General features: G+C 45.0%; 2 protein-coding genes across 3 annotated transcripts in view; one reads left to right on the forward strand and one right to left on the reverse strand.

Moving 5' to 3' along the window:
• The window catches only part of LOC6495293 (Krueppel-like factor luna), a 134,279-nt gene that overhangs the window by 98,969 nt on the left and 18,286 nt on the right, over positions 1–17,024 (reverse strand). The gene's annotated exons all lie outside the window — the stretch shown is intronic.
• On the forward strand, positions 4,227–4,637 carry LOC6495373. The gene has a single exon (XM_001958653.4). It carries the CDS (start codon positions 4,328–4,330, stop codon positions 4,490–4,492), a length of 165 nt encoding a protein of 54 aa, XP_001958689.1. The 5' UTR covers positions 4,227–4,327; the 3' UTR covers positions 4,493–4,637.

Genomic DNA, 17,024 nt, shown 5'->3' on the forward strand with positions numbered 1-17,024 from the left:
AGGGCAGTAGCAACATCGGCAGCAACATCAGCAACAACAACTGTATTTAGTGCCGCCATCATATGTGAGCTACGCTAAGTGCCTTTCCTTACCGACTCCCTACTATGTCCTTGCTGCTGCCTGCCGCCTGCCTCCTGCCTCATCGTATATTGTCCTTGTTTGCCTGTTATGTTTTTTAGCTTTACGTAAATTGCGTAAATTGTGTGCATTTTATTACGCTACACTTCATGCTGTCACGCCCCCCATTTCCAGGCATCCACAACTTTCCCATTGGCCCATCTCATGCCTCACCTCTTTTTGTTTTCCATTTTTTTGCAAACATTTTGGCAAGTTTCAGAGTTTTTTTTTTTGTTGGATGTTGCTGTCAGCACGACGAAAATGTCTTCGTCACTTTTATTAGGTGAGAACTGTTGGGTACGTGAGAGCTTTTGGCTGGGGATGTAATGCGCCCAGGGATTCGCCGGCAAGCCAACTTGGCTGTCTTGCGACTTCAAAGGGAATAATTATCCCTGGCAGCCCATGGCTTTTCTAAACTTGTATACAATCTTTGGGGCATTGGCCTCCATGGGTGCTAAACTGTACCCAAATTTGGGTATCCAAATATAAGCCTCGAGCATGACCCCATTTCAAATTTAGTGTCCATCTATCAGTCGGCTAACAACCAACTGGGCCCTTCCCTGTCACTCACTCACCGTCTTTAATAACACATTTTTTGGGCTAATTGTTACGCCTGACGGCATCGCGTGACCAGAACCGAACGCTAAACGACAAAGATAAACACACGGGTGTGTGTGGGGGGATATAAACCAAATACCGACAACCTACTACACCGGCAATAAGAAAAAACAGCCGGCACGAAAACGAAAACCAAAACCAAAATCAAAATCAAAATCGCAGGGCGCCAACGCCAACTTCCACGCAACGACGTTCAAGTTCATTGCCATTTAAGCCAAAATTGGCGCACGCGGAACTTGTCTTTTGGCCAAAAAGCACGAAGGAAGCCAACAAAAATGGCAAGAAACCAAAACAGAAACCATGATAGGGACTGGGAGAGGGCGAGGGACTGTAAATGAAAACGAAAACAATCCAAATACAAAGTTGAAGAAAAACGGAAAGGCGAATGCTCTTGGCCGGCGGCACAAGAGGGCTATTTTTGGGAACGCACGTAGCATCGCAGAAATTGTTGGTGAAAACTGAGCCATTAAATTGCACACGATCGACGGACGGATCGAGAAATCTCCGGAGTGCCGGACTCCAAGTCCCGGCACGTTTTCCGCCGCCGGCTGACGATGTGGTGGCCCCCTGAGGCATTCATCCTCTATGCCCATCCAATTTGGATAAATGTAAAAGGCATTTAACGCATTTTGTTGCAATTAATTTCTGCCTCTTTCGAATTTTAGTGAGTGTGAAAATTTTTGGTTGCCTGCCAGCCACGAAATTCTGAATCTGAATCTGTTTCTGATTTTCGAATCTGAATCTTTCGGAATGAAAATCTCGCATTCCATTATCAAGTGGTTGGCCAAGTGGGCCTGGGAAACTCGGTGCTCCTATGGCCGACAAGGAAAATGCACTCGAAACGCAGTTGAATATGCATTCAACACATTTTCCAGAGGGCCAGAGGGAGAGAGAAAAAGTGGTGTTTGAGGGATGTAACTTTTGATTTATTTGCATGACAAACGGGTTAATTACAGCATGTTGCGGCAGCCACACCAGGCTAGCAAAAACAGGATTTTTTTGCTTCATAGGCACAATTGTTGCATGTCCGTTGCACGATGACGCAACAACAGGCCGGCCCATTGTGGGCGTTGAATGTGGCGCCATCAAAAAAAAAATGTACACATAGATGGTATAAAACATTTGGGCAATTGACAAGCATGTCCCTGGATCATGAACGAAGTCGACGAGAGACCCCTTGCCCCCTGCCGGCATTGGGCACCAGGAGGTGCAACGTCATTTATTACATACACTACTCCCCGGGCCCGGGATTTCTTTGTTATTTGATTGAGCTTGAGGCTGGCATTGAGTGCCCATAATGGAATTTTTATTTATTAAATGCGAGAGCCTCTGTCCATCGGTCGGGCGGTCGGTTGCTCGGTTGGTCTGTCGGTGCGTTGTGTAATTTATCACAGCCCGACCAGACCAGAAAGGAATTTTCTGCGGGATTTAATGCCATGACAATGGGTGAGAAGCGGTGGAAAAAGCACAGGGATGTGGATGCTGGGGTATTTGTGTGGAGTGTGGCAGTGCATAACGCATTAACAAACGGCTTTCAGCTGCATATTGGCTTTTGTGATTAACGCACACCCAGATGCAGTTGCAACGGACGGCGTGGCGCGGCGTGGCGAGTGCAAAAAACATTGATACCCTTGTAGCAGAAACTGGCCATCGATAGCTGGACATTAACCCACAACGAAAATGGTTGAAAACTTTAAAGGAAATGTAAAGCAGAGTAATGGGAATTTAATGAAGAAAAAGAAGCCTAAGAAAGTGCTTTAATGTCACAACTTTTTGTCTCGTAAATCACAAATTAAATCATAACCCCAATGGGTTAAAGGCATGCTATTTTTTCCAATAATACCTCGTCTGTTAAATGCCACAAATTGTTTAATGCGTTGGCCTCCATTCTGGGTTCTGGAATCCACTACCAGCCACTAGCCACCAGCCCCTTGTGATCTCAACGGCTCTCCGGCGAGCAACCACCGAGCGATTTATGCAAATGCAACCAATGCACTTAGCGCCGTTAAATAAACAAAAGCATTATCAGCAACTGCAACAGCAACCAGCCAGGCAACCAGGCAACCAGCCAGGCAGCCAGGCAGACTGGGAATGCAAAATGCAGAAATGCAAGACAATGCATTAAATTCCCTTAGCCAGAGAGTGGGCAACCTCCAGGAGGAGGCGGTGGTGCTAGAGTGGTGGTGGAGCCACAGTAACACACATCAAAAATTCACTATGCAACTTATCTAAATGCACTAAATTACACATTAAGCAAGTATCTTAAATCAAGACTCTGGCACACACACTGCCACAATCTAAGCGCATAAACAGCAAGAGCAAACGATGATGTTGTTGCCCAGTCCTCTAGACCCACTCTACAGTCTAGACCCCCCCTTTGCAAAATGCAAATTTACAATTATGGAAGGGGGAAAGCAAATTGAGTTGGCATGGTCAGGGACTGACTGGAGATTGTAGACTCAAGACTTGCCCTAGCTGCTTAATTTGCGTGCGAGCTTATATTTTTTGCTCCCACTGTTTGTGCGATTTCTGATGCTTCGAATGCTTCGGCTGCTGGTGCTGCCGCTGCTGCCCTGCATCGATTATGTAAATGCGAAAATTTCCATTAAATGCATTGAATTCCATTACGAACGCATCATCATCATCATCATCACAGTCGTCGTCGTCGTCGTCGCAGTGGCAGTCATCGTTTGGTGAATGAACGAGCGTTGTAAACCAGATCCGGAGGCACATTCAGAAGCTGTAAGGGGAGGTCGTGTGGATCTCAGCTCTGGGCGCCCATTGTCTTGCGGTTGCGATTTTATTGCTTGCCAGCCAGCTAGCAGTTAGCTGGCAGCACAATGAAGTCATTTGCTGTGGAATGTTCGGCGGTCGGTTGATGCTGGGCTGGCAAGTGAAAATGCCTGGCCTGGCCTGGCCTAGCCCCGTCTCAGCCCCGAATATCGTAAATCGCTTGCCAGTTGTTGCTCGGTTCGCTGAGGTATTTTCATTAGCCAAACACAAATTGAGGCAACACGACACGATACACAAACCGTAACCAAAACTCAAACTTAAACCCCCAACCGAAACCAAAAGAAAAACACTTAACATCCAAACGAAAAAGACTAAGCAACCACCAAGGCCAAAAAGCGCTGGCTAAAATCAGCTTAGCCACTCGTTGAGCGAGAAAAACCAACAGAAACTACTGTTTAAACATCTGTGGAGCATTGGATTTCTACCTGGATTCACTCTTCGGACAAAATGATTGGCCAACATGGCCCAAACAGAAGCTGACTGCCAAAGGCTTAGGGGTATTTATAACAAACAGCGACCGGGCTCATTATTTGCCTAGTTACAGTCCGGGCCATAATGAGGCGGGCGGGAGGATGTGTGAAAATTTCCATTTCCATTTTCATTTCGGCCTGCAGCTGCAGCAGTTCAGCATTCAAATGGATCTTTTGTTTGTCGGCTTTCACTGGCGACCGCGGCGGCATCACTTTGTATTTGGCTACGCATTTCACACGTCTGTCGGGGAAAATCTCTCCGGCTTTGCCTGAAAACTCAACAAAACTCTAACCGAAATAGCAGCATCAGCAATCCCCCTGCTTGGAAAATGTCACGAAATCAGCTAAATCATAATAAGGAATGTCAGCCCAATCATAATAAGGAGTGTTCTAGCGATGAGTTTGAGAGGCCCAGCAAGACCCTGGTTCTCATCATCTTTACGGTGGCCGTCATCATGAAACTGGGCATCATTCTGGCGGAGATATTGGTCTGAGTTTGAGGGAATTACCTGGAATGAGACAAGAAGAAAAGAAGGTCTTAATTAGTTGCTCTTCTATTCAAGTCTTATATTTTATATTGTTCGAAAGGAGTGTAAATGGAGATTGGTGATTGGCGATAAAATGGGTGAAGTGACTGCAGTTAAGTGCATTTCAATAGGTTTCGGGTTTCCCAAGGGGTGAGTTGTCGGTCGAGTCCCTTGTTTTTTCCTGCTTCTTCGATTACCAAAAAGGTTCTCATTATTAGCCCTTGTTCCCATCGGCATTTGACTTTTCCCCCATTTCTCTGGCACTTTCCCTGGCAAACAACCCAAGCAGGAACAAACCGCAAGCAAGGACGGAAAAAAACATAATTTCATTTGGCCTGCTGAGTTGCTGCTGCTGTGCCGCTGTTCAGAACAGTAAAAATAATTTGACAACTTACTTAAAAATATGTCACATGAAGAAGGTCACGGCTTTGGCCGTTGCCAAAAAAAGGGTTGCCGAACACGTACACCCGCCACCCGACCTCCACAGGTCTGTCTGGAAAATCAAAACGAAAATCCAAAAGAGAGCAACTTTTATTAAAAGCTGTCAACGCGACAAAACCCCAACATATTGCAGGGTCCTGTGAGGGGTCCTGTTTTGGGGTCTGGTCTTTATTTCTTCCTTCTCGGCCAGCCAAAAGTTGAAACGTCATCGTGGCTTCATTACGAATTCTTGAAATGCTTCTCACCTTTCGGCCACAATCCAGGTTAGAATCCAAAAAAAAAAACCCAAAACTGTATAAAAATTGAGCCAAAAAAAGTTTGTTGTTTGCGTGTCCTTTGATCAAGTTCCGTGCGAGGAGAAGCCACGAATCTCCACCTGTCTGGCCGACCAGCAGAGGCCCTCTTTGAAGTTCTGGAAAGCGAGCGAAGAAGGATAATTCGAGGACCCCCAGGACGAGGACGATAAAGCATCAGGCATGCATAAAGCGAACGGATCTGAAAATTTGGGGCCCAAATTAACTCAATTGACAAACTTGGCTGGCAGCTCAGACTCCGTCTCAGTCTCAGTCTTGGGCGGGAGCGCGTGGCCGAAAAGGGTTGGCTAACTGAGTTAGGGCCGAAATGGAAGGAAAAATCAAACAGCTCTACCCGATACGGGGTGCCTGACATGGATATAGCCACACATACACACACAATTCCTAATTAGAATCGATTTGGCTCGAGGGAGGACCTTTTCGTCCTGACCCTCCCTGCTAGTCCTCCCGACCATTCAAAAACAATTAACAATCTGAGTCACTCAATAAAATATTTAAATGCTAAAGTAAAGTGAATCTGACTGGCTGAACCCTTTTGTGTGTGTTTTTTGGTCCTGAAGTGGAAGTGGATGGGAGTGGCAGGGTACCCAGGGCGAAGGCAAACAATGATAAATTACAAATGAAATTGTAAAAAGGCGCAACAGCCAAAAGAAATTACGGACAAAGATGGTCGGAACGGGAAGAACACGCTGAGCAATTAACGCCAGAACAGAAAGTGCCACGCCCCCGTTCGACTGACACTTTTAGGGGGCGAGCATTCCATTTGGCCGTGTCGACTCAATGATTACTTTCGCCTTTGATTAATTTGAGCTCATCGATATTCCCGGTGCAACCCTTTCTGGCCAGTTTTTTCTCCGTCGCCGTCTGCCGTCTGCCAGCGGCCAGTTGGCCTAATTGCTTGCCTAATTTAATTGCCACGAGTGTAATTTCCGAGCGCCGGCCCACTACTGACAACTGTGACAAACGGACGCCAGCCCATAAAAGTCACTGTCAGGATACAACTTTCAGGACCCATTCTTTCCCACTTCCTACTTTTTGCGGCAGGGCTGCAACTCTCTAATCAGTGCATTTGATTAATGGTAACTTAAGTCCGGCCGGGTCTACCTTACACCTCGGAGCAAACCACAAAGTCATTTCCGCACTTTTCGGCCAGCATCATTAATTACAAAAACCAATAAAAGTGTTGGCCGAGCGTTTAGGCCAAAATAAGTTGTCATCATTAGTAACAGTTACAAGTTGGTCAAGAACGTTGAAGCCAGAAATGGAAGGAAAAAGTATTGTACTTGAAAGTTTTTGGCTAAAAGAGAAGCTTGAAATTCTTTAACACAAAAGCACATCCCACCCTATGTCCTTTAAGCCAAGGATAACCAGGCCTGAATAACAGGAAATTGGCAAAGACAAGGAGAGCCTCTTCCGACTACTTTTCAAACAAATTGCCAACAATTGATGAATGTCTGGTAATGAGAGGCGCTCTTCGGCCATGTCCTGAGCCATGTCCGTGAAATGCGAGGAAAAAATTAAGCAAAACGCAACTGAAACTCTGTCGAACGGAGAGGAAGTCGGGCTCAACTAGGCGCCAGTCGCATTCACAGGAAAATGGCCTTTTGTATGGGCCCTATAAATAAATAGGCTTTCCAGGAACTCCAATACAAAGACTGCCACATAGACTGGTGTACACACGCCATGGCCATTCGGAAAGCAATCTGTGTAAAAGTAACGTAGTCATTAATCATTATCATATAAACATCAATTGGTGTTTAGAGTGTTTCATAGTCGGGGGTAAACAGAACAACATCTGAGAGGGTGGTAGGTGGCCGGGGGGGCTGCATGTCTTGGCCAATGTTATTGATTGGCCATTCAGCTTGGTATCCCAGTCTTTCGGCTGTCTCAAGGAGTGCAGACAGCCGATTCAGCAAACGAACACAACGAAAAAAAAGCCAAAAAAAAAATTGGGAAAAGAAATCGAAATGAAATTTACCGTAAATAAAAACATACCAAAGGCAAGAGGGAGAGGGCAGGGGATATGGACCAGGACGAATGTAAGTAGAATGAAAAATTTAATTTATAACAGTATATATATTGGCCACTTCCCCCAAAGAACCAGAAGGAGAGCTCTTTTTTTGGGAGCTGCCCGAGCCGAGCTTCTTCAAAGGTTTCCTGTTTGGCTCGATTCAATGCATTAAGGCCAAATCATCTTAACTGAAATCGAATAAAGGACGAAAGGAAACTATGCTGCCAGAGAGATATAAATCAACAGAAATAAGACAAATTTCTGGCCAAGTCCTTTCAGCTCTGCCACCTAATCAAACGAACAGGCAGAGACACACAATATTACTTGTAATCAATTTGTCATAATAACCAACATTGGTGGGATGTGTGGCATGGCAGTATCAAGTGGCTGTCTAAGGATGCGTCTTTTGCTGAGTCATTTAGTGACAGTTAACCTTGAACCTTGCCAAAACCCGACAACCCGAAACCCCTCAAATGAGGCGCAAATCTTCAGCACTCCTTCGACTTCTACTCGGGGGAATGCCACATTTATCATCTCCGCGGCGCGGGGCACACACTCATTAATATTTCATATTTATTTCAAGTTTCTGTATTATTCAGAGAAGCCGATAAAGAAAGCCAAGAAATGAACTTATCTTCTCCGGAAAAAGAACCAAGACCATTTTTGCATTCATCTCATCTTTTGAAATGTATTCTACGTACATTATATATATAAAAAAAAGTCAAGAGAAGCTGGAAAGTATTTTGTATTTTGTGTTGTTTCTGCCTTTTTTTATCAGCTATCTGAGAGTGGGTGAGGAACAGCAAAGTCCCCTCGCCTGCAGAGCCATCAATCATTATCATTGGAGGCCCAGACCTCCAGGCCCTCAGCCTGTAGGCCTACAGCCTCCTTATCCTGTTTGGGTTCTATCTCCCCATGACTCAGACTCCGCCTTATATACACTTACATATATTTAATTTCTTTTCAATTCGACTGGCTCCATCCCATGATTAGGCTGCTTGATAAATTGCTTCTGTTCGGATCAGTCCATCGACTAGCCCAGTACATCTTTTATTTGGCTTATTAATTTCTGTATACTTGCTGGTGACCACAGATTTCAATTACAAAGTGTCACGGACAGCGGAGAAAAATCTGGCCCGACAGAATTTCTACTTAAAGGCAAGTACTTTCTCCCTCGCCTTTCTCCCCGACTGGTTGCTGGTTGTTGGTTGCTCTTGAAGCATTTTCAATTTGTTTAATGCAATTGGGGGAACTTTCCATCTAAAAAAAAGCGCGTCAATTGATGCACTTAGGCGCTAAGATCTCTTACACAAAAGTTCCATAGTGGCACGGACACTGACAGTGGGGTGTGTAAATTGATTTCGTTTTTGGGCTTGCCAGGCCGGGCTCATCACACAGTGTGAAATATAACTCAAAAGGCGACACGCTGGGGGTTGGGGATATACCCCAGACACTCAGACATTGGATCAAGGGGTGCCACTGTATTTATTTCGGACCAAAGACCAGAGAACAGAGACCAGAGTCTTCCAAATGCATTCGATTCCCATGCTCGCATACACTTTGTATACACACACCCAGCTCTCGAGAGGAGAACGCATTCTTTCGTGATGTTATATGAGCTGAAAACTGTTTGAATGGGTGATTAACATATATGGATGGGCTTGGGTTTTTTTTTTATTATTTGTATTTTTCGTATAAGGGCGAACCGAAACGAAACAAAACAATATCGTTTGTTTGCAACTGGCAGGGGCCTTCAAAGTGATATGGAGCATATGTATGACGAGCACAAAGGGTTCGCCTGATTCAACAAGCTCGACTGATTCATGGGCGACCTTATCGGCCTGATCCCCGCAGGAAACGCTGAACGCTCCTCAGAAAGTCGGAAACCCTCGCCCGCCCAGTCGCCGCCGGCCAGCATTGAATTTTAGCACCCAATGCGAATGCTTCGACACGCCCCTATCATTGTCCAAACATCAACACCAGCCACAACCACATCCTCCATCCTCCATACTCCATCCTCCATCCTCCGTATCACAACTATATGGCGAAAGGCGTTTGGCCATGCAATTGCTTCAGGAACATACCATAAAGGAAAAGTGTAGGAAAATATTGAGAAATAAGGGAAAACAATTTACCGCCATATGCGAGCAGGCGGGTCGGGTCGGGTCGGGTCTTGTCGAGTCGCTCAAGTCCTGATCCCTTTTATGGCCAATGTGTCAGCAACCGAAAATTGCTTTTGTATAAACAGAGAACAGTGAACAGAACAACAAAACACACAAATTGTTCTTATCATTGTCGCATAGTGGCGGGGAATTAGGAAATATTCAACGGGCGGAATGGAAACGGAAAAGCAAAATACCCCCTCCCCATAGACATTGGCGCCATTTGGTCTTATCACTTATCAGACATCAAGCAGACGACAGCAGCCTGTGGGCCACTGCCACTGCCACTGCCACTCCAAGGTCGTCGTCGTATCTTCCAGCTTCCAGCTTTGGCTGTAATTTATGTTTTTGGCCTCTTTAATTAGCCCGCTGTAGGGCAGCTGACAAATTCAGCCCACCGCCGAGGGGACAACTGTCAACTGCTTTTGTATTGAGACCGGGACCGACTGCTAACCACATCACACAAATCACTCGCACCACCGCTCACCCTAGCACTCTAGCACCCTAGCAACCACGCACCCACGCAATCCCACATTTGACATACATTTTTCGCCAGAATTTTTCACCCATCCTTCCTATCCTCTCTCTTAACTACTAGCTGGCAAAAGGCCGGAGGACATGGGGTGTGGGAGGCTGTGACAGAGGACCAGGACTAGGCCAAACTGCCAGACTGCCAGCCGGCAACAATGGCGTTCGTCTAGCGTCTGATTCCCGCACCACCGTCCCTGTCGGAACAAAACTCATCCGCCGCTTTACAGACCCAAGTACAAGGCAATCATATTGATGCCCTTTCCCAGGGGGAGGAGCGACGTTTTGGGACTGTCCTGTCATCTAGTTGATAAACCAATAACAACTATTTGGTAATCCAGAGACCTTTATGGGCATTATTGGCTGTTATATTTAATATCTTAGAGTATTTATCTACCCAGAAAGAGTATCAGACTATTCGACTAGCTCTTCCCAATTTAATATCCGCGTGCCCCTTCTTGTGAGCCATAAATTATGTAGAACGCACACACAGAGGCGCACACGTACGGCGTACCCGGCGAACCACCCGAAACCGCCAACCCACCATGTCCATGGTCCACCGACTGAAAACTCACCCACTCGTCTCGACGTGTGCAAAATTAAACAAAACAGCAAGTGTGTGCAAAAAATTTAAAATACACAATTTCCAAAATAAAAATGTTCGTGCAATTTTGGTTTCTTGTTCTGGTGGTGCTGTTGTTGTTGGTTCTACCCACTCCAGTACCCACTTTTCGGGGGTTGTTGGATGGTGGTTGGTTCTGGTCTGGTTGTTAGCCTTTTATTTCCAGTTTTTCTACATAATATTCCTCCCGTTTTCTTTTTTGATATTTCATGTTTTTCTTTTTTTTTTTTTGGGTTTTTTTGCACAAACATTTGGCCAAGACGTTGACGATGGCGGGGCGGCTTGGCTCGTTCTGCTTGTTTACCCGAAGAAATGGAAAACAATTTGTATTTGGACTCTTATTCGTATTTGTATTTATTTGAAATTTACATAAGAAATAAAACAATGAGTGTGCAATTGGCTGTGGTATAATGAAATCGTCTCTCTGTGTGCGTATCTCGAGCTCAAATGAGTCGGCAATGAAAGATGATGGGTTCCGGGAGCTCGAAGGACTCGAAGGACTCTGCAGTGGCACGTGGCACTCGAGTGGTCTCGGCCATTCGCATTATTAAAAAAGGATTAGTTGGTGCCGGTCGTAAAATTTGTCAGAGAACTGCCTCGCTTTTTTTTACGGCCAGCAGCAATCTCTTCCTCCCGCCAGAATTGCGATTTTTGTCCGCTGGCTTGATGGAAGGGGTTCGAGTCTATAAAGATTAATTTGGGGCATAAAACGACGAAGGAAGCCATTGGCAACAAAAATAAGAGTAGCCTTTCCGTTGGCTAAATCAATCAATTGCTTAGGCCCCCGGTTTTTATGGTCCTGAGACCAGGCAGAGCTCTTTAATGGCTAGAAATGGCCTTATTCGGCGCTTAAATCACAAAAAGCACAAATGCTACAAATGTGTGTATGGAGGAGAGTGTACGTGAAAGGAAATTAAGAGTCAACCCACACAGGGGGAGGATGATTTTTTGTGGGAATGGAAGTGGGAGTGGGAGTGGAAGTGGGAGTGGGTGGCATGGGCAACCCACGCCGCCAGATTAGCAAGCAGACTCACAATCAGTGAACTCCTCTCGCTAACAAGACAGGAAAGGATGGTGGCATGAAAGGGAATGGAGCTCCAAGAGATGGGGCAGGGAAAACACAACTGTAATTAATACGAAACATATCCACTCATTACTAAGAGACTTTATCAACGGCGCACATCTTCCAGCCAGAAAGGAGCAAAAGAGCAAAAAGAACCAGCGACGGCAACGTCAACTCCGAGGCTGTCGAAAGAGATGGGGAGTCGGAGCTGGAAAAGGAGGGATAGATTGCAGCATCCTCATGTGCTGGATATACGACATGATGATGGGGAATAGTTAGGATGGGGCAGGAGGACTGGATAGGATAAGAGAGATCCACCGGGGGAGACCCACAAAGATGGCAACTTGAAGTATGAGTCTAATAAATACAAATTTATCAGGCAGCAGCCGAAGCATACATAATTGTACAACCAATTAGGAATGGATATAATTCAAACTTGGAGCAGAGCGGAGCATCGAAGAGCCACTAAGCACCAGGCCAAGACCGAATCATTGTCGGGCATTCGTATCTGTTAGTTTTGCCCGATCAAAGACCAAGTCTAATCAAGATTTATACTCGTGACTCACATTTTTGGAATCAGGATTTTCAGAAAAATTCAAGGAGGAAACCGCCACAACCACCAGAACAGCAGACTGCCAGACTGCCAGACCGACAGCCGGCAACCGGCAACTCAATTATGCGCAATTTAGACGAGTCCTTACAAATCTAATTGTAGGCATTGCATTGCAAAAAAATAAAAAGCACACAAGCACGCAAAAGCAAAGCAAACGCAGCGCAAAGTTTGCTTTTTTTGGGGGTGGCTGTGGCAGGACTCTCAGGTGAATTCCCCTCAAATTTCCGCTTTCCTGCGAATTATGAAACGCCCCAACAGCTGTGCAGAATTTTAAACCCGGTCGCCAGATCGCATGCGGGTTGTTTGGGTTTCTTTCTCGAAGGAGGAGGATGGGTTTCAGTTTCTGGGTGGGTGTCACATGCCGCCGACTAATTATGGGCCAGTGGAGCTCACATGCACTCGACGATTATTAAAATAATTATCAGGATGGAAGTAGTATGCCATGCGAGTGTGTGTGTTTCGGTTTAGGTTAGGTTGGACCGAAGTAATCAGCTTAGAAATAAAAGGTTACTGCAGAAAGATAATCCCCAGGGGAACCATTACATGCCTGACCATTTTTTAATGATTTTTTACGCTCCGTTCCCCTTTCTTTTCTAAGCTCCTCGCCCCTTTCCCGATCCCTTAACGAAAAAAAAAACCGCTCACACACCTTTTCCAGCTGGCAGCTGGAGAGACTAATCGGAGTTATGCAAGAAAATCCCCAGTACGGAGTACGGAGCTGGAGCTTCAAGTCCCGGGCCCTGGGTCTCCAGATACTGGGAGTCTGAGTGGCCTAGCTGGCCGCAAGTTGCAGCAACTTTTCTGGTTAACTCTGCGTGTGGCACCAACTGCATGGCAGTAAGCCAATGTGCCAGTGTAACCGCAAGGCAGCCAGAGACTCTTGGCCATATCATAAACTTGCACGTAACCAGTAGGAAAGAACCGAGATCGAGCAGCGAACCATAATGCAGATGCACTGAGAGAAAATAGTTGGAAAAGCGTTCAAAACAAGAAATAACAGAAGTTCAAGTGGAAATGGAACATTTTAAATCAATTGATGTAAGCCATTCTTTGTTGTTTTCTAGTCTCTAATTTAGTAAACCTTTTACCTTTTTTCTCAGTGCCTGCTGCTGGTGTTACTGCTGCTGTCGCATAGTTAAATGTGAGCTGTGAGCTATGTGCGGCACATACGAATACGAGCATCCATTGTGGCAGACGCACACTCACACTCCACACTCCAAACCCAGACCCAGCCCAGGCAGTCCCAGATAAACATACACTGGCATTTCACATTATAAGCATAAATCCAGAGGGCAGCCCACAAAAACTATAAAAGGACCTACTACTACTGCCACCGCTGGGGTGGAGAAATGTGGCAAGGCACACCAAGGGGAGGTGGCAAGTGCGAGTGCGAAAGCGAGAGAGCGCGCATTTGATGATTAATTGCAGCCCAGATGATAAATGATTGAGGGTAATAGGAGTAGCAAACGTGGTAGCTGCTTAGTTGGATTTCCATGGAAAGCGGTGGTGAGACGAAGCCAGGCAGGGGGGGTGAGAGTCCGTGCGGCATGGTGGCAAGCATTTAAGGCCCACGGATGCCTGGCCCGCACGTTTGCCTTGCCCCGCACGTCGACCATATTTTCAGCAATTGCACGTATTTCGGATTTCCCCCAACTCCCCCACAGAAATCTCAATCCCCTACCTCCCCAGACCCCCTGATCTGGTGCTATGTGTCTCCGTTTCCCAATCTGCCACTTCCTACTTGCCACGTTCTTTTTTTTTCTGCTGGCTCGGCTAAAATAACTGTTTTTCTCTTTTTAGCCAGACTAGGGGTAGGGCACTACCACTTTGCACTTCCAGGAATCTGGATATTTTTCTTAAGCTTTTCTTATTATAATTATTACTGATTTTATTTTAATGTCCTTATGGGCTACCCTTTTGCTTTTAACTCAATGACTAGCTATTAGCTAGTTTCTCCCAGTGTATGCTACTTTTGGCTTATTAGGTGTAAGTGGCAGTGTGTGTGTGTGTCTCTGCATCTGTCTTCATGAATTTCCCAATGGCAGCTTCGCTTTCATTTTTTTTGATTTTTTGCGCTATTTTTTGCCATCTTTTCGGCGGGTGTGTGCGTGTGTAGTGTGTGTGTACGTGCCATTTTGGGTTTTGTTACGTTTCTGCGTGTGCTAAATGTTAACTGCTGATTGCATATTGTCTGCGGGAGTGGCCGGGACCGGGGGGTTGTCGCCGCTGATTTCGGCACTTGTGTGCCTCCTGCGGGGGTGGCCCGGGCTCGAAACAAATGGAAATCAAATAATGTAATACACAAATTCATTTTTATTTTGCATATTCGCCGGGGGCGGGCGGGCCAGAGGGGCGGGTTATCGGCTTAATTTAAAATGATTTAAATACATTAAATGGCCACCGCAGAACTGTAATGGCGCAACAAAATGTGGCAAGTGCGGTATGGCGATAAAGCCACATCAATGGACTCGAATACTTTTTGTTTCGGTTTCTGTTTCAGTTTCTGTTTCAGTTTCAGTTCGTTGTTGGCCAACTACCAGTGATAACTGAAACGAAAATCCAATTGAATCCGCTTAGTTGCTTGAATTAAAACCAATATTCTATAACAACACGCAAATCGGTAAATTCTATAAATGAAATTAATCGCAAATAGATCGGCAATAGAAACTCAACTCGACGACCGGCGGGAAACAAAAGGAAAACTCATTTCTGTTTGAATCGCACTACAGTGTTTATTCAGAAATGAAAGGAAAACATTCAGGGCGAATTGAAATCAATCTGCAGCACATGAAATGAAATAAATTAAGAGTAAAAACCAAATACAATACAATATTTCCCCCTTTTCGGGGCTTTGTATTTATTTTTGTAAGCATATTTTTGCTTTCTCTGCGCTTCCAAATTGCTTGGAGTCTGCAGCATAATTTCACAGCTTAGATAAACAGCCCAGGGAGCTCAAGAAATAGATACGGATACGGATCCGGATCCGGCCACAAATACGTATGTAAATTCATAAATAATACATATGCAGATGCCGCATCGTGTTTGTTTTTGCCACTGCCACTGAGGCACCCACCATTGTGGCCCCAGCAGCTGTTTAAATGAGAAGACACAAGTGTTCATGCCATCGACTGAATGACTGAGTGACTGACTGACTGACTGCCTGGATGGCTGGCTGGCTGGATGGCTGGCGAACCGAATTACGCATCATAACCATAACATAACAACCCCCCACACCCTCGCCGGCATTCCAGTCACTTCCCTTTCATAACAATTACAATAAAACAATAAGCAACAGCCAAACGCAGCCGCCGCATCGGAAGCAGGCGGAAGTCAACGGAAATAAACAAAACATCCGCAAGTTCTAATTACAAAAAAAAAAGAGAACCAAACTGATACAGCCAGCCGGGTGGAGGCGGCGGAGAAAGTTCCAATTCAAAATCCTGTTCCCTTCTCCCCCCATCTGCCACCTGCCTGCTGTGCCGCCAAAACTTTTATTAAATGCAGCAATTTCAAGTTTTTAGCCCTGAATCAAATTTAACCAAAGAAGTGATTTGGGAAACATGCCCAAATCGGATATGGAACTACACTAACAGGAAAAAAAGGACTCTTAGTAGATAGTTTAAATATTATTGTGTTTTATTAATATCTAAGATAATATCATATATATTAAATAATATTCTCTAACCGAAAGCTTCTTAAACTACAATATTTTCTTCAATAAGTTAAAGGATTTCTTTCAAGAGAGTATTTCAAACTACTCCAGAGTCAGTTCGGAGTTCAGAACCTCCGAAAAAAAAGAGTCCTCAACTTTGTGGACAACTATGTTGGCAGTACGGAATACGAAAAGTTATGCAAAAATGTGTACTCAAGTTCAATTAAAAGTTTTTAAGTTGTGCAAATGAAACGAGTGCATTGCGTCTTCAACTGCGACTCCCAATTCAGTTCAGACTCTGAGCCGAAAACTCCGGCTCGAAGTTGGGCGTAATTGCCGTGTGTTGCGAAAAACAGCGAGTTGAATTTGGCCAAATGGAAATTAAATGGCAAGAAGCGAAGAAAGTTCAGCCAGAAGCGGGGAAATTCTGAGTTCCACAGCTACAGCTCCAAATATAGCTGACGATAAGATTAGTTCATTTTTTTCGGCGCTATGCGGTAATAATACTTAAACCAAATTTGACTTTAGATATTTTGGCGAGTTGAAGGCCAGCCAGGCAGACAGTCAGCCAGTTCGCCAGCGAATTGCTAATTTTAGTTTAACATTTGGTTTAGTTTTGGCTTGTGCGTGTGTGTTTATTGGAATAGATTTGAATATTTTGATTTGGCGAATCTACTTTTTGGCACATTTTTTGGAATTTCTTTCTGGCTTCTGGAATACTTGAGATTTCAATTGAGGCATGCGGCAAATGAATAAAATAAATCAAACAGCTAACTGCCTACAGTGTTGTTCGTGTGTGCACACTAAACAAATAAACTGGAGGTGTGAAAAATATCTTTAAATTGGTGTGAACCAAAGACGGTAGCCCAGCTTTTGGGGGGGAGGACTTGCGATGGAGGTTGGTGGAGCAGCAGCCTCCGGCGGAGAGCCCTCCGAAAAAGAAGTCTTATCGAAGATTTTCGTTTGCCGGGTGAATTACGACTTTGAGTTTGATGGGCAAACAAAAAAAAAAAAACAAAAAGGAATATAAAACAAGAATAGTCAAGGAAGAAATGTAACCGAAACCGAAAGCGAAACCCAATCTTCTTATGCG

This window comes from Drosophila ananassae, chromosome 3L (assembly GCF_017639315.1).
Source record: "Drosophila ananassae strain 14024-0371.13 chromosome 3L, ASM1763931v2, whole genome shotgun sequence".
In the NCBI taxonomy this organism is placed as follows: domain Eukaryota; kingdom Metazoa; phylum Arthropoda; class Insecta; order Diptera; family Drosophilidae; genus Drosophila; species Drosophila ananassae.

Coding starts and splice junctions, on each gene's coding strand:
- LOC6495373 (XM_001958653.4), top strand. CDS start 4,328: ATGTCACGAAATCAGCTAAATCATAATAAGGAATGTCAGCCCAATCAT.